This window comes from Oncorhynchus nerka, linkage group LG9b (assembly GCF_034236695.1).
Source record: "Oncorhynchus nerka isolate Pitt River linkage group LG9b, Oner_Uvic_2.0, whole genome shotgun sequence".
Classification (NCBI taxonomy): Eukaryota; Metazoa; Chordata; class Actinopteri; order Salmoniformes; family Salmonidae; genus Oncorhynchus; species Oncorhynchus nerka.
Genome location: NC_088424.1, coordinates 34,204,244 through 34,222,827, shown reverse-complemented (window position 1 = coordinate 34,222,827; position 18,584 = coordinate 34,204,244). Strand labels below are relative to the sequence as shown.

General features: G+C 42.1%; 1 protein-coding gene across 2 annotated transcripts; it reads left to right on the top strand.

Annotated features, from left to right (window-relative positions):
• Positions 1 to 654: 654 nt before the first annotated feature.
• Positions 655 to 18,170, top strand: LOC115114704 (kidney mitochondrial carrier protein 1-like). 2 transcript variants are annotated; one of them, XM_029643162.2, is made up of 9 exons: positions 656 to 899; positions 1,007 to 1,154; positions 5,836 to 5,930; positions 9,856 to 9,941; positions 12,076 to 12,171; positions 12,244 to 12,368; positions 12,479 to 12,605; positions 14,521 to 14,601; positions 16,486 to 18,170. In XM_029643162.2, the coding sequence occupies exons 1-9, from the start codon at positions 836 to 838 to the stop codon at positions 16,525 to 16,527; spliced, it is 864 nt and encodes a 287-aa protein (XP_029499022.1). In that variant the 5' UTR covers positions 656 to 835; the 3' UTR covers positions 16,528 to 18,170. The 2 variants fall into 2 exon arrangements, with proteins under 2 accessions (XP_029499021.1, XP_029499022.1); XM_029643161.2 differs by having other exon boundaries at positions 655 to 899; positions 12,076 to 12,368.
• Positions 18,171 to 18,584: the final 414 nt, after the last annotated feature.

Sequence of the window (18,584 nt, the reverse complement as noted above, 5' to 3'; positions counted from 1 at the left end):
GGTTGGGCCACAGTGTTGAGGATCAGCGGGGTGGAGATGTTGTTACCTACCCTCACCACCTGGGGTATTTGAATCAAGGGGAGGGGTCCCTGGACCGAGTTTAGTGAAACTCTACTCTAATGGAGTGAGGGCTGTGCCTGCACAACTTTTTTAGGCAGCACCTTAAATCCTGTTGCTAGCAGTAGGGGGAGCCAGTCACTCTGTCCTAAAAAAGAGAGGATCAAACAAACACTATATACCTTTTATTATTATATTTTTCTTGTGTTGCTTTTAGCTACTTTAATTTCAGATGACTGTTTATCACAGCCTTATCAACTGTTTATTTAGTCATTGTAGGACCTAGTTGAACTTTCTTATTGGTCTATTTACTCATTTACCACCTGGTGATGTCACCAGGCAGGCCAAAACTCATACCCAAACAGGCTGACATTTCAGGCAGTCATTACAAACAGCTCTTACACGTTTTCTCTCTGCCTCGTGGCAAAATGTGTATAATTGCAGGATATTATTCTTAAAGCAGCAACAACAAAAACTAAAACTGTATCTGGATCAGTGAGCAAACTGTGATGGTGGCGGCGCGCGCAACTCTGATCCACTGCTGCTATGGCAACAGCTGTGGGAGGGGTTATAGAAAGAGCAGGTGGGAGTGGCGACGCAAATGTGCTACACTACTGAAAAGAGAGAGGGAACTGAATAAGTGTGCGACAGCAACCTTTTTACCGGTTTATTTATTAGTCTCTCCGGCTGTCACTAATAGTGTGCTTACCACAGATATTGCAACCACCACACACCGGTATACTTTCTGTCTACCGGAATAACTACAGCGTGTATCCAAATGTCCAACTTCAACTGGAAACCTTTCGTTTTCGGCGGTCTGGCATCCGTCACTGCAGAATGCGGTGAGTTTTTATTTATTCATTTTTTACTACACATAGGTGTTTGAGGTGGATTAACATTAATTTACTGTCATTGTTTCTCAATTGATGTCTTTCTATCCGTTGTGTAGGTACATTTCCTATAGATTTGACCAAGACGCGGCTGCAAGTTCAAGGCCAAGTGGGCGACAGCAAGTATAGAGAGATTCGATACCGGGGAATGTTGCACGCCATCGGCAGAATATGCAGAGAGGAGGGAATAAGTGCACTTTATTCAGGGTGAGTGTTGACCAGTTTTATGATGATGATTCCATTTTGATTGAAGTCCTTTTCTGCGTTTTGCACAAAATTAGCACAGATTAAGCCTAGTTCTAGAATAAAATGCATGTTCAATTCAGATTCACCATTGAAATGTGTTCTTCGTAAAGTATGTTGTCTTAATCTGTCTCCATCAAACCTGCTACTCAATAAATACCGAGCTATGTGATCATCCGTGTGTTGCTACACATGCCAGCGAAGTTTCCAATAAATTAGGGGTTCCTAAACTTTTTTGGCCAACGACCACATTTTGATCTGGAACTCTGGAAATTCTCATGACCCCAACTATGTGAAAAAATGGTAATTAAAACCTTTTTTCCATTTCTGCCTGAAGACATACCCAAATCTAACTGCCTGTAGCTCTGGCCCAGAAGCAAGGATATGCATATTCTTGGTACCATTTGAAAGAAAACACTCTGAAGTGTGTGTAAATGTGAATTGAATGTAGGAGAATATAACACAATAGATCTGGTTTAGATAAAAACATACTTTTTAATTTTTTTTTATTGTTGTATCATCTTTAAACTGAACAAGATAAAACAAACATTCAGATAGGATGATGGGGACAATTTCAGTGACAAATATGAGGGCAACAGCACTTGTGCAAAGTTTCAGAATGGTAACTTCCAAAATGAGTGTGCTACATGACATTTATCATAAAGTCACCCAGGTGTCCCACACAAGTAGCCCAAATGTACCCAAGTGGCCAAATTGGTGAAGTTATACATTTTGAATGGAATAACTATATACAAAATGCCAAAATGGTATTCTAACACACTCACCCATATTTTTTTCTCCATTTTTGGTGAACTATTTACACACTTTCAATATTTGGAAGACCCTCAGTCCTCTCAAATCAAATGTATTTATAAAGCCCTTCGTACATCAGCTAATATCTCAGTGCTGTACAGAAACCCAGCCTAAAACCCCAAACAGCAACCAATGCAGGTGTAGAAGCACGGTGGCTAGGAAAAACTCCCTAGAAAGGCCAAAACCTAGGAAGAAACCTAGAGAGGAACCAGGCTATGAGGGGTGGCCAGTCCTCTTCTGGCTGTGCCAGGTGGAGATCACAGTGGTTGTAGAGGGTGCAACAGGACAGCACCTCAAGAGTAAAAATGAACAGTTTAGGGTTCCATAGCCACAGGCAGAACAGTTGAAACTGGAACAGCAGCAAGGCCAGGTGGACTGGGGACAGCAAGGAGTCATCATGCCAGGTAGTCCTGACGCATGGTCCTAGGGCAAAACGGTGACATTGTTCCTCTTCTGCAGGCACGTTACAGATTATACACAGTGGCTACAATGGTGTCCTCTCTGTTCAAAAAATATTCCTCCACTTGGGAATCGCTAAATGAATCGTCTTACAACACTCTGTCTCACTTTTCCGATCAATTTCTTCAAAAATTGTGTGTATATCTAGACTTAGATTTAGCTTTCCCTGACTTAGTCGCCACACTGATTGATATATAAACAGCTGAATCTGAACGTTTACCAAAACAACGCTGTGCCTAAAATGCGTAGCTCCTTCCGCAATAACTTCAATAGCGAATGACTCTTTACGCCGGAGTTTACGACATGGGTTGGTCTTCCAACACACAACCATTGCATACTGCCGTTTACCTCAGCTCATTGGCTATCTACCCAGCTAGATTTCAAGACGATCAGTGGTCATTGGGTTAAAATACAGTCAATCAACGAAACAGTGGTCATATCATTGGTGCACAATGATGTCATTACTTGTTGTCTTCAAATCGGTATCTTTCAGTCAATACGTCCCGCGAAATGGCCCATCAGGTTTGGTTGTGTTACAAACAAACTAGTTGATTGTAATGAAACCAAACATGACTGGAAAAGTCACGTTCTGTATGGGTTATTTACCTGGAATGTGTCGTCGAAAATGGAATGAGACGGAATTCACACAAGCGGTTCACAAAATGTTTCGTGTTAGGCTATAAAAACGGATTTTATCAAACAAAAGATCATTCATTGTGTAACAATGAGCATTGGGATTGCAAACAGAGGTAAACTATTTATTTTAATGCAGCATGAGATTTTGTTACGCCTGTGCTGGTTGAGATTTTTTTTTTTTTTATGGGGCTCTATCCTCAGATAATCGTATTCTTTCGCAGTAAATCCTTTTTTAAATCTGACAACGGAGTTGGATTAGCAAGATTCTAGACTTTCGATACATGTGAGACACCTGTATTTTCATGACTGTTTAATATGACTATTTTTGTAGCGATCACCGTATGTTGTGGAATTTCAGCCCGCTACCGGGTTCTGTGCTCAGAGGTTAACAGCCAATGTTAACTTTTTTACTTGGTGCTATGGCAGTCAATTGAAAACATTCTAACAGTATTTGTGATTTGTTTTCTCAATTCACCATCGCATCGTTTTAATGTGGGGCTATGATAGTCAATTGCAAATTAGTCTGATGTTTTATCTCACCATCACTAATGAGATGGGTGTTCTTGATGCATGTTGAGTCAGCGCTTCTCAAAGTCAGGAGTTGGTCGACAGTGCGTATCTCAGCTGCCACATCCAACCTGAATCGATATTTTAATGAAGACAAGAGCACTGATGATGCTGGGGGAAAATACGAGGTGAAATCAGGACGACCGTGACCTTTCAGGTCGGAAAGTCAGAGCTCTAGAAAGGTTCCTGAGTTGGAATTACAAGTTGGCTGACCGGTTAAAAGATTTTTCCCAGTTGGAGCTAATTTTTGACAAGTTCCCAGTTGTCTTAAATGCAGTATTAATGCTCAGAGGGAGATGGCAACATATTTCCACAGGTGGAACAATGAGGCAGATATTGCACTGGTTGTATAAATGTGAAGCAGCTGCTTGGTGTTTCCACTCACTTCCAAATATGAACGACATGGATTTTGGCCAACGTTCTGCTACATTTCTCATTGGTGAAACATTTGGTCTCAGTACAATTTTCTGTTCCCAAACTATAATATTTTACGAACATAGTGGCAACATTTTTGTAGACTTTACTTTCTGCCAAAGTATTTTTTTTGTGTGTGTTTAGGAGTGCAAATGTATATTGAGTTATTGCACACGTGCACTTCAGAGTAGGCGTTCCCTAAAGGAAATATGCAAATGGTTGTGCCAATAGGATTGCGCTAGCTCGTACTGGCACTGCCCACCTTCTTGCTTGTTCTGTTCACTGACTAATTGGTTCCCATTTGAAATGACAGGCTGTGGTTTATCTTGGTTTAGTTATAAAGATATTTGGTATTCCCTTTGAGTCAGAACCAAAAGTCCTCCTTAGTGACCTGTGAATTTGGTCACATGACAGCTCAATCAACAGATCCAGGATCAAAATAAAACGGATTGGGAAGTAGGTCCCAATGTGCTCTTCTAAGCGTTGGAGGTGAGCAGTCATTATGTGTGTGTTTGTATGACACTTACTGATGCTGTTTTCCTGTTTGAAACATGCACAGCTGAGGGAAGGGGGCATGGTTCGCTTTTGAAAGACTCTCCAATAAGAATTCTTTCCTCTGAATCCACTGATTCGGTCACTCATCTGTAGAATGTTTTAGTATTTCCCCTGTGTGCTTACGTTCAGTTTCCCAAACATGTATGTTACATATGCAAGGAGACAAATGTATTTTCATTACACAGAAAGTCAACTTTTTAACCTTTATTTTTTTTTACATTCATTGTGAACAGTTCCTCTCTGAATGTGAGAAAATATTTCAAATACATCACCTCAGAGTGAAATGGAACATTGTCCTGCTCTGATTCCATATCTCCACTTAGTTTTGTGAACAGGTGTGTGTGCAGGGAATGTGGCTTGATGTAGTTTAGTCTTAGTTACCTGCTGCAGTATAGCTCGGAGTTCTGTGCTCCGCTCCTTTGCCGCCAGTTGCTCTCGGTGTAACATACAATGCGTCCACATGGCAGAGAGAGACACATTCATAACTAGAGTGCAGAGGCCATCCCGCCATAGATGGAGCCCCATCTGTGCAAAAAGCCTCCACCATTCGATCCAATGGAATATAGCCACGCAGCATCCCCTGTGCCGTTACATCAAGATGACCTGGCCTCCACAATCACTGGACATAAACCCAATTGAGATGGTTTGGGATGAGTCAGACCACAGAGTAAAGGAAAAGCATGTATGGAATCATGTATTTACCAGAAAAGTTAAATAAAAAATAATTTGATGTTCTTCAAATATAACTGCTCAGCATATTTGGGAACTCCTTCAAGTCTGTTGGAAAAGCATTCCAGGTGAAGCTGGTTGAGAGAATGCCATATGTGCAAAGCTGTCATCAAGGCAAAGGGAGGCTACTTTGAAAAATCTCAAATATAAAATATATTTTGATTTGTTTAACACTTGTTTGGTTACTACATGATTCCATATGTGTTATTTCATAGTTTTGATGTCTTCACTATTATTCAAAATAAAGAAAAATCCTGGAATGAGTTGGTGTGTCAACTTTTGACTGGTACCTTTTTTTTCTGGATTTTTTAAAATTATCCCATGACCACATTTTCATATTAGGAGACCCCACATGGGGTCACGACCCCTAGTTTGAAAACTGCAGCAATAAGTGGAAGTCCTCCTTTGATTGTAACTGTTAAGCCTGTTTTATTTACGTCATGCTCGCGCGTTGTGTGTTTCTGTGTTGCAGTCTCGCCCCTGCAATGTTGCGCCAGGCATCCTATGGGACCATAAAGATTGGCACATACCAGAGCTTCAAAAGACTACTGGTGGACAGGCCAGAAGGTAAGAGAACGCACACACATCAGGGTTTTAGATCTCATAGCTATTTATTCACCTTGTTACATGTGTGTGTGCATTGCAATGAACACTGACTTGGATATATCTACATCTATATCTCACACACACAGTGTTAACTCAAAATTACACAACGACTAGGTTCCAGTTTAACAACTTTACCTACCACAGTACATCGTTGCCATTACACTCAGGCCAGGTCCATCAAAGTGAGATTCTTGCGCAGACTCACTAACAACAGAAATATAGGGAAACTTAACATACAGTACTAGTCAAAAGGTTGGACACACCTGCTCATTCAAGGTGTTTTCTTTATTTGTACTGTTTTCTACATTGTAGAATAATAGTGGAGACATCAAAACTATGAAATAACACATGGAATCATGCAGTAACCAAAAAAGGGTTCAACAAATCAAAGTATATTTTTGATTCTTCAATGTAGCCACCCATTGCCTTGATGACAGCTTTGCACACTCTTGGCCTTCTCTCAACCAGCTTCATGTGGAATGCTTTTCCAACCGTCTTTAAGGAGTTCCCACATGTGCCGAGAAGTTATATATTTGAAGAATATAAAATGCTATTTGATTGAACTTTTCTGGTAACTACATGATTCCATATGTGTTATTTCATAGTTTTGATATCTTCACGATTCTTCTACAATATAGAAAATAGTAAAAATGAATGAGTTGGTGTTTCCAAACTTTTGGCTGGTACAGTGTATGTATGTATATATCTCCCAGTCACTTTCATTGCGATGTGCACATGCTATAGCTATAAAGTCTGTATACAGTGGGGCAAAAAAGTATTTAGTCAGCCAACAATTGTGCAAGTTCTCCCACTTAAAAAGATGAGGCCTGTAATTTTCATCATAGGTACACTTCAACTATGACAGACAAAATTAGAGAAAATCCTGAAAATCACATTGTAGGATTTTTTATGAATTTATTTGCAAATTATGGTGGAAAATAAACTTATTATTGACCAAATACTTATCTCAATACTTTGTTATATACCCTTTGTTGACAATGACAGAGGTCAAACGTTTTCTGTAAGTCTTCACAAGGTTTTCACACACTGTTGCTGGTATTTTGGCCCATTCCTCCATGCAGATCTCCTCTAGAGCAGTGATGTTTGCTGGGCAACACGTACTTTCAACTCCCTCCAAAGATTTTCTATGGGGTTGAGATCTGGAGACTGGCTAGGCCACTCCAGGACCTTGAAAGGCTTCTTACGAAGCCACTCCTTCGTTGCCTGGGCGGTGTGTTCGGGATCATTGTCATGCTGAAAGACCCAGCCACGTTTCATCTTCAATGCCCTTGCTGATGGAAGGAGGTTTTCACTCAAAATCTCACGATACATGGCCCCATTAATTCTTTCCTTTACACGGATCATTCGTCCTGGTCCCTTTGCAGAAAAACAGCCCCAAAGCATGATATTTCCACCCCCATGCTTCACAGTAGGTATGGTGTTCTTTGGATGCAACTCAGCATTCTTTGTCCTCCAAACATGACGAGTTGAGTTTTTACCAAAAAGTTATATTTTGGTTTCATCTGACCATATGACATTCTCCCAATCTTCTTCTGGATCATCCAAATGCTCTCTCGCGAACTTCAGACGGGCCTGGACATGTACTGGCTTAAGCAGGGGGGCACGTCTGGCACTGCAGGATTTGAGTCCCTGGCGGCGTAGTGTGTTACTGATGGTAGGCTTTGTTACTTTGGTCCCAGCTCTCTGCAGGTCATTCACTAGGTCCCCCCGTGTGGTTCTGGGATTTTTGCTCACTGTTCTTGTGATCATTTTGACCCCACGGGGTGAGATCTTGCGTGGAGCCCCAGATCTAGGGAGATTATCAGTGGTCTTGTATGTCTTCCATTTCCTAATAATTGCTCCCACAGTTGATTTCTTCAAACCAAGCTGCTTACCTATTGCAGATTCAGTCTTCCCAGCCTGGTGCAGGAACTTCAATTTTGTTTCTGGTGTCCTTTGACAGCTCTTTGGTCTTGGCCATAGTGGAGTTTGGAGTGTGACTGTTTGAGGTTGTGGACAGGTGTCTTTTATACTGATAACAAGTTCAAACAGGTGCCATTAATACAGGTAACGAGTGGAGGACAGAGGAGCCTCTTAAAGAAGAAGTTACAGGTCTGTGAGAGCCAGAATTCTTGCTTGTTTGTAGGTGACCAAATACTTATTTTCCACCATAATTTGCAAATAAATTCATTAAAAATCCTACAATGTGATTTTCTGGATTTATTTTATTCTAATTTCGTCTGTCATATTTGAAGTGTACCTGTGATGAAAATTACAGGCCTCTCATATTTTTAAGTGGGAGAACTTGCACAATTGGTGGCTGACTAAATACTTTTTTGCCCCACTGTATATATATCGATGTAAATAAGAGTTGTACAATTAAAGGTCAAACTGCATTTCAAACAGCAATAATCTAATGAATTCCGGGCGTGTGAAGTTGTACCTAGGATAAATATAAGCCTTACACAACCATAAGACCCACTAATTATTTTATGAAAACAGTTTAACCTCCATTTTTTTGGGGGGGGACACACTAATCACTGATCTGGCTTTCAAGTCTCTGAAAATGCCCTACCCAGGCATAATGGATATCCACTAATAATAACTAACTTCTTGTATTAGGCTATAGAAAATTAACACGTCTCATCAATCTCTCAAGGCCACGTGCTAGTGATTAGCCAGCTAATCTTTATACTGTATTTCAAGTATAGCAAACTTCAATCTATTTGCTAACTAACAAGGTTGAACAGTTGATTTGTTATGAACACAATGTTCTGTTTGAAAAAGCATGTTAGCCTGTCCACTTTGTTCAGATGTTGAAATCGTGACCTATCTTATTTCTCAGAATGACGAGTTGCCAATTCGATATATAATTGTGTTTTATGCTTATTGCACATTTATAAAACACAGACTAGACAGCTAGTTTAAGTCTTTGGCTAAATTGCTGCTAGTGGTACCGCAATGTCCCGAGTGATTCTGGAAAATGTATTTCCAGTTTGTTAATGTTCATTGATACTCATGTTTCAGTAGGTTCTGCTCTGCGTGCAATTTGAGTAGTTGAGACATTTGAAAAGGATATCTTTAGAAAAGTCACCTTCTCCCCTGAGACATTCTTTTATTCATGTGTATTGGTGTCCATATGACCCTTTTTTGTTTTTTTTGGACTAAATATCGAGTTGAAACCACTTGTCAGAGAAAGATGTGATCTCTCAACTTTGTTGGCGTGAGAGATATGGAGGGGCTTAGTGTGTGTTAACAGAGGAAGAGGCCGATGTCTTTCCATGGGCTTATTTTGGACCTACGTTTTTTCAACTGCTTCGCCTGTCTTTGGGACAAGGACTCCCATTGTTAGGGCAGAGACGTGCATCTCATCATTATATACAGATCTCTGGTGTAAATGGGAAGGTGCACAGAAGGCGCGAAGGAGATGAGACTAAACATACAACATGAGAACAAGCAGACATACATGTTCAGAAAAGTTACTTGATTCTGTCATACAGGCATTTGGAATAACACGCAAAAACATATATCAAATGAATTTGATTTATTAAAATGTATTTCCCAGCCCTAAGACTAGGTATGAGAAAAGAAGAGTAGGTAGGAGCTATGAGATGCCTTCTGGGGCATATATTCCACAGGACAGCAAAGCTCCTTATGTGCTAGGACCAGAACATGCTACGAGCTTACCTACCCCAAGCTGTGTGAAGGTTGTAGGTCAAGTTAATGTGTGTGACCCAGTTTCTGCTGAGAATAATATCTCCATTATACACTATTGTAACACGGACACACACATCATAGAGGTAGTGTGTGCGCGGGTGAGACTTAGAGGAACTATAATTCAATGTACAAAGACTAGCCTGAATTGAATTTCTCCTCTCTTTCTCAGATGAGACATTGTTGACCAACGTCCTGTGTGGTGTTCTGTCTGGAGTCATCTCCTCGTCCATCGCCAACCCAACGGACGTACTGAAGGTAATGAGAGACACACACACACACACATTTGTAAACGTTGTAAGTAGTTTCCTGGGTATTAGAAGCCAAAAGAGACCGGCAGGGTTGATCTGAACAAAATACAGCGTTTTGGCTCTGTTTCTTTGTCTCAGAGCATAAGCAGTGATCCTCTCTGGGCCTGCCTAATCCAGCTCAGCCTGAATGCTAGGGGTTTTCTACATTAATACGGGATTGGTGTTCCCCCTCCCGCGGGATGGTTGAGCTAACATATGCTAATCACATTAGCCTGAGGTTGTAAGTAACAAAAAAACATCTTGGGACATAGACATATCTGATATGGGTAGAAAGCTTAAATTCTTGTTAATCTAACGGCAATGTCCAATTTACAGTAGGTATTACAGTGAAATAATGCCATTCTATTGTTTGAGCAAGGTGCACAGTTATGAACAGTTATGAACTTAAATGTATTAATTAACCAATTAGGCACATTTGGGCAGTCTTAATACAACATGGTTATTTGGTTCAGTCTGAAATTTTGCTCACACACTGTTGCCATCTAGTGGCCAAAATCTAAATTGTGCCTGGGCTGGAATAATACATTTATTTTATTTAATTTTTATTTAACTAGGAAAGTCAGTTAAGAACAAATTTTTATTTACATTGACGACCTACCAAAAGGGGATGGGGGCTGGGATTAATAATATATATTTTTAAATATAAATTATAGGACAAAACACACCACGACAAGAGACAACATTACATAGAGACCTAAGACGACAACACAGCATGTTAGCGACACAACACGGTAGCAGCTGCAGTAGATATCTCAGATGGGGGGGGGGGTGAGGCCTAAGATGGTTTTATAAATAAGCATCAACCAGTGAGTCTTGCAACAGGTATACAGAGATGACCAGTTTTACAGAGGAGTATAGAGTGTGGTGATGTGTCCATTAAAGAGCATTTGTGGCAAATCTGATGGCCGACTGGTAAAGAACATCTAGCTGCTCGATAGCACCCTTATCTGCCGATCTATAAATGTCTGTGTTCTAGCATGGGTAGGATGGTCATCTGAATCAGGGTTAGTTTGGCAGCTGGGGTGAACGAGGAGATTACGATAGAGAAAGTCTAGATTTAACTTTAGCCTGCAGCTTTGATATGTACCAAGAGAAGGATAGTGTACCGTCTAGCCATACTCCCAAGTGCAAATACTTTCTCTTGCATTTCAAAGATGATGGTACAAAAAAAACCTCGTTTTTTTACTTGATCTTTTAACAGATCTAATGTGTTATTTTCTCCTACATTCATTTAACATTTCCACAAACTTCAAAGTGTTTTCTTTCAAACAATATCATTTAAATGTCATTTTAAGCGGAAAATGAAAAAAGGGTCAGATCCTTAAGAGGTTTTAATGGATTGGAGGGTGTGTGAGGGGGTGAAAGTACTTGTAGTTTCTAAATAAGGTTCCTACATTAATTCTATGGGTACAGGGTTGTGTCTGGGGGGAGGTGGGGGCTGAAGTGTGTATGGGAGGGGGGGGGTCACTGAGATATTTCCAGACTCCTGCCCACCAGAAATAGCCATATCATGTGGGCGTATGTGTGTTTTTAGAATTTAATTGGGTTGGCTGAAAGTTAGAACAGTGTGTTTTCAAAGGTAGTGCGTTCCCTTTTGCGCTGTGTGTGTGTGGGGGGCGGGTCGTCGTCGTTGGTCAAGTGCTTAGCTCTATTCACACACTTAAATAACCCTCTGGACATACACACACCACTCAACCAGGTATGCAGGCAGGTTTATATTTCCCTTTAAGTTGGATGAGACTGATCTGCATTCAACACATTAAACATTGTTATTGTTATCATTTGTTTGGTCTTAAGAGCATTGGCAAGGCTTTAAGTAGGCCAGAATGCAGAACACAGTGGGTCAGAATGCAGATGAGGACAGCTGGTGAACCCTTGGCACCTTAACATCGTGGCTCTACACACACCTCCGCAGTGTTTCCCCCTAAGCTTAACTCTTTGTGGCAGATTGCCGAAGGCCATGTTAAATTGTCATCCAGTGCTGATAACTCTCACTAGTCTCTCCTGTCATCTGCATACTGGTTTTCTGTTCATTTGAGTTGACTTTTATCCCAACTGTTTTTCCTTCCTGGTTTTCCCAGATCCGTATGCAGGCTCAGGGCAGTGTGATCCAGGGAAGCATGATGGGAAACTTCATCAACATCTACCAACAGGAAGGAACCAGGGGGCTGTGGAAGGTAGGTGTATTGACACACACAGTTTCACACGCACACACTTTTAACCCCCCTCACTCTCTCTCGCTCTCACAGGGTGTTTCTCTGACAGCGCAGAGAGCAGCCATCGTAGTGGGGGTGGAGCTTCCTGCCTATGACCTCGCAAAGAAACACCTGATTCTGGATTGTCACATGGGTGACAACATTTACACACACTTCTTGTGAGTGACATCATCAATGCTTACCCACCACTCTGTTAACTCTCCACAAGAGAGCAACATATGGCTGCGTAAGACTAGGGAACTTCTGACCCTTTCCCTCTGGTTCCCAGGTCCAGTTTTGCGTGTGGTCTGGCGGGGGCTCTGGCCTCTAACCCCATAGACGTGGTCCGCACACGCATGATGAACCAGACATGCGGAGCTGTCACCTACCAGGGAACACTGGACTGCTTACTTCAGGTAGGTAGGCTTTTTGGCCCAAAGATCAAATAAATTAGCACCGACTAATTGTCCAGGAGAGGGGGGGGGGGGGGAGAATCCCAGTACAAAATAATGCTTTGTCTGGAAATATCAGTCGGTGGAAATACATTTGAATGGTCATGCTTATCGCAGCGGTCTAAGGCACTGCATCTGTGCTAGAGGCATCACTACAGACCCTGGTTCGATCCCGGGCTGTCTCACAACCGGCCGTGAACGGGAGTCACAATAGGGCGGCGCACAATTGGCCCAGTGTCGTCCGGGTTAGGCCGTCATTGTAAATAAGAATCAGGTTTGTGATGACGATGTGCGTTCATTCAATGCTATGATTGATCTCCTGAAGAAGCTATCCCTTTTCCTTTCTGTATCCCCAAATGTTTGGATATACAGGTAAAGTTACTAGGTTGTTAGCTAGCTAGCCAATGATGGAACCATTTGTTTACACTTCAGTCATGTTAACGGCCCGCAAATAATTTTATAAAGGCCCAAAACATGGTTTATGAATGGGAAATGTGATCTGCTATAGGAAGATAAAAATGTTGCTCCTGTAATATGGTTCAGATCATTTGACCTGGTGGGCTAGAAGCAAGCCATTTTTGCTGTAGTAATTTTTATTTTACCTTTATTTTACTAGGCAAGTCAGTTAAGAACAAATTCTTATTTTCAATGAAGGCCTAGGAACAGTGGGTTTAACTCCCTGTTCAGGGGCAGAACGACAGATTTGTACCTTGTCAGCTCGGGGATTCAAACTTGCAACTTTTCGGTTACTAGTCCAACGCTCTAACCACTAGGCTCCCCTGGTGCAGCCTTTACGCGATCGACTCTGCACTCACTTTTTCTCTAGGGCACTCGAAACAAAGTGAAGCCTTATTACAACAGTTGTTATTATCTGGGAGATTTGTTTTCCTATTCGCACCGTGCTCCAAATATTCATGGATGAACAGCAATATGTTCTTAACATATTTTGTTACATAGAGCTCTGGGTTCATGTCTATTTTCATTAGTTTATCTTATTTATTATGTGGCCTGTCTTGCCTTGCCAAAATTATTTTATAGAGACTTCCATATGCCATTAAAACCAGCCTATTTCTCATGTTCTACTGGTTTTCAAATCAACTTTTATTTTATTGTCAAATAGCCGAACTTCATTCCTAGTCATATTAGCAACCCATGCTAGTTGCATCTTTAGATCTCCCATATTTCTAAAGATATTTTAATCTCTTTCACTTGAAACCACTCGCATGTGTGGTGCGCTTTTGGCACCTGGGTTTCTCTGCTAATTTCATTATGGAACCAGCATTCGCGCGTAGCTTACTGCTTTGTGCGCATTGCTGTGCTTAAATGATTATTTCTTCACATTATATCAAAGTGTTAAGCTAATAGATCTGATCTGTTGCATCAGTCTCATTGCTTTTGAATTGATTTATTATTTGGTGTAACCTAGGACTACTGGTTGTAAAGTTTGGGATCTATTGTCCCATAACTGTCCCAGAGTCTGTTTTGGAATAGGCTATTTATTTCTCGCACAGAACAACATGCTGACCAATAGAATAGGGGAACTTTTCTACTATGGGGGATAGTAGATTGACATAGACAAGTGATTTTGCTGTTCGTTACTCCGCTAATATTGGTATTTCTCAAATGTCCGGTAAATAAAAATGCTGAAAGTCAATTTTCCTAACGGAAACCTTGATGAGGACACACCATATGAACCAGGGGTGTAATCATTAGTCTAAACACCTGCAAAACAGAATGTATTGGACAAATTCAGGTAGGTCCCTCCCCGTTCTGTTTAAGAAGCGTTTTGCAACAGAATTGGCATTATGAATACAGCCCATAGATGCGGGGCAATGATTGGTACAGGGCTCTGTGTGTGTGTAACGTTTTGTCTCTTTAGACGTCGCGGTCTGAGGGCTTCATGGCACTCTACAAAGGCTTTTTCCCCAACTGGCTCCGTCTCGGCCCATGGAACATCATCGTATCCTTTCACCTACTCACAGAAGTGTGTTTATGTTTTCATTTGTGTATGTTTATCTACCACTGACGGTTTGCACCAGAGTCTAGGTCAATTCCAGTTTAATATACATCTGTAGAGTTGGTCATGGAATTTCTTTATAGGAATGAAATTCCTAAATTGACTGGAATTGATCCCAACCTTAGTTTGGACATTCCAATGGCGCCAGAGGGTGAATCTAATGCCAGCTAACGCAATTATGTAATGCAGTTGCACACACATTACAGCTGCTGTAATAGCAATCCAGTTTCACCTAGGGTAACGGGGATCTAGGAGCGAGAATGGTGGTGAGGAAGATGGAGGGTAAGGAAGAGGGGGAGGAAGAATGGGGTGGGGGGAGAGGGTTTAAGTTTGGAGAGTGGCCAGGTCCCTTTGGTGCATTAAGAGAGAGGGAAAGGAAATTAAGATTTGAGGGAGAGAAATCTGTTCCCTGTGGCATGATGAGGCTGGTTTACAGTTGGTCTGTAGACAGATGTCTCAGTGACATCATGAACGAGTATAAACCCAAAATGATAGCCTCTGCATGACCTCCAAATAGCCTACTTTTATTATTTTATTTTATACATTATTTACAATTTACAGAAAGTCACGGAATAAAAGTAAATTGTCATCTGAGAATTGTACAACTCATGCACCGTCTTGTCACAGGTGGATTTGGTCTTGTTGCTGTAGCAGCCCAGTAACCACAACGGATGTTGCGACAGTCGCACAGACATGAACTTTTTTCATGTCTATGCAACAAGGAAACCGACGGTCTACAGACATTCCATCGGAGTATAAATTACATGTTTTGAACAGCGACACTTGTTACATTCTAATTATCTACAGATATGGCATTAGAACAAGTATAAACCTTTAGGAGAGTGGGCCTATAGATTGGGCAGAGGTAGCAGCTATAACTAAACCTCAGCCATGTAATGTGATTATTACATTGAGGTAACCAGGGGATCACAGAAGGGAGCTAGGAACGGGTAACCAGGGGATCACAGAAGGGAGCTAGGGACCTGTAACCAGGGGAGCTAGGAACGGGTAACCAGGGGATCACAGAAGGGAGCTAGGGACCTGTAACCAGGGGAGCTAGGAACGGGTAACCAGGGGATCACAGAAGGGAGCTAGGGACCTATAACCAGGGGAGCTAGGAACGGGTAACCAGGGGATCACAGAAGGGAGCTAGGGACCTGTAACCAGGGGAGCTAGGAACGGGTAACCAGGGGATCACAGAAGGGAGCTAGGGACCTGTAACCAGGGGAGCTAGGAACAGGTAACCAGGGGATCACAGAAGGGAGCTAGGGACCTGTAACCAGGGGAGCTAGGAACGGGTAACCAGGGGATCACAGAAGGGAGCTAGGGACCTGTAACCAGGGGAGCTAGGAACGGGTAACCAGGGGATCACAGAAGGGAGCTAGGGACCTGTAACCAGGGGAGCTAGGAACGGGTAACCAGGGGATTACAGAAGGGAGCTAGGGACCTGTAACCAGGGGAGCTAGGAACGGGTAACCAGGGGATCACAGAAGGGAGCTAGGGACCTGTAACCAGGGGAGCTAGGAACGGGTAACCAGGGGATTACAGAAGGGAGCTAGGAACCTGTAACCAGGGGAGCTAGGAACCTGTAACCAGGGGAGCTAGGAACTGGTAACCAGGGGATTACAGAAGGGAGCTAGGAACCTGTAACCAGGGGAGCTAGGAACTGGTAACCAGGGGTCACCGAGGTGAGCTAGGAACGGGAATGGAAGTCTACAGGGTGGACGTGGTGTGTTTGGGATGTGTTATGTTCCTAGCAAAGCTCCTGCACAGAGAAGGATGTTTTTATTTCTCTCTTTCTGTGCCTTGTCCTTAACTCCTCCTTAGTTCTTTGTTACCTACGAACAGCTGAAGAAGATGGAGGTCTGATGGAGAGAATGAAATGTAGCGCTGTGGAGAAGAGGAAAGAACTCGGCCAGAGAGGGGAAAGAATGGACCAAAAGAGGGGTGGACGTATCCTGTCTAGCCTCCCACTTCTTGTCTGGGTGGTGTTGACCACGCCCCCTCAGACACATTTCTCCTTTCTGATTGGCTGCTTACGTAATGGAGCTCTGGTTGGTTGGGAAAGAGGAAGTGAAAAGTTGCGGTCAATTGCACCATCAGAAAGCAAGGTGACGCGAAGACCATAATTTTGAAACTGGCCCTAAATTATGTATTTATTATTATGTTTTGAATCTGTCGAGCCTCAACTGCTGGTATCATATAAACACACAAGACATGGACAAATGTGGGTTGTGAGTTGGGGGTTTGTTACTACGATGATATATTTCTATTTATCCGGACCTTTGCAACCGAGGAAATTTATATGACCGGACCTTCTAAAATAGTACTTGAGTACCCCTGATGTACAGGATCTCAAATAATGTTAAAAGCAGTCACTACTTACCTCAGATTGTATGGATTTCAGATGCCTTGGTGTGCGTTCTCTGGTTGCAAGAGGAACTGCCAAAAGAAGCTGTGGAAAAGACTGCTAACTTTGCCATTTACTCAAGGACTGGCCACTTTCTGAAACCCTAGATGTCTGTGCAGCCACTTGAAAGCTTATATTTGTTATGATGGTTGGTTGTGGGTTTGGATTTTGTATGTCAGAGTATTTTCTAATTATAGAACTGGGTTGGTAGGACTTTTAATGGGGCTAGTTGTATAACCAGATTAAGATCAGAGGTCAGGTGACCACTAACTCTCTCCCACACACACTTAATCACACACACACACAATGGCACATAGGTTATTAATGCCAGGTTGAATTGGCTCAGTGTATTGACTCACTAAGTCATGTGGGCACCCTTAGAACAAACTTTCTTCATTTCAGGGTGACCTGGCACAGTATGAATGACCTACACACAGTTAATGGGGACGGTGTGTATGGACTATTCTGGGTTCATATTATTAGTACACTCTGGACCGCCTGATTGGCACGCCACCCCTTACGTCATTTCAGGACCCCTATCTCTGACACACACGCGGAGCCCCAGTTCTTACTCTGCCACAGCAGCAGAGACTCCATATTCTATCCCTGTTCAGGTCGAGGTGTCCAATCCAACCTATTTAACCTTTCATTTACAGGATATCTCTTCAACTTCCAGAGACCTGCCTGTGGTCTGACCTGGCCTATGCAGTAACAGGGAAGTGAATGTCAAGAGGTGGCTGTTCTATATTTAGCCATTGCACCTGACTACCAATGCCATTTTCTGTGTGCTGGTGTTGTTGATTTGCCATTTTATGATCCCAAGACACAGAACAAATGTACATGTCAACTAACTGTTAATCCTCTATTACCCTTCATTTCTTCTACTTTGTTCTTCACCATTATCAGTTAGATCGTTTGAAGGTGAGCTTGCTAGTTTTTTCTTTTTTCTTGAGTTAAGGTTGAACCTCGGAGTGTGTTCATGTGACAATATGGTTATTGTATATTGTTTATAGCCCCCAAAGCCTTAATTCCAATGTGTCACTGTCATAGCCCCTTAAATACTTCTCTTATCCTGATTTAAAGCAAGACATATATAAACTTCTGACTGGTCTCATGTTTTACTTCAACTGGGAGTAAAGCTCAGTCTCTTCACTAGGATGAAACGAAAGCAAACGGGGCAAAATGGGGATGGGCTACCTGACGTTAAGAAACGCTTGTTTTTCTATTCCAAAAATGTTTGCTTCGGGGTGCGCTAATGAAAACGACCGTGAACTTGTGATCTGACCAGGAATGTAATGAGCATATAGACTCCGTCCCAGTCTATTGACCAATCCTGTATTGACACCTAGTCTCTAGGAACATGCAAAATCATATGGTGAAAATTCAGTTTATGGCTTGATTCAATCCGTTTTGCAGAAGTTCAGTGCTATAGCGGGATTGAAATGTGACGGTAATTTACGATGTGAACCGACATGAAGCATTCACTGAATGCACTCTCCGTGACCAGGGCAACATG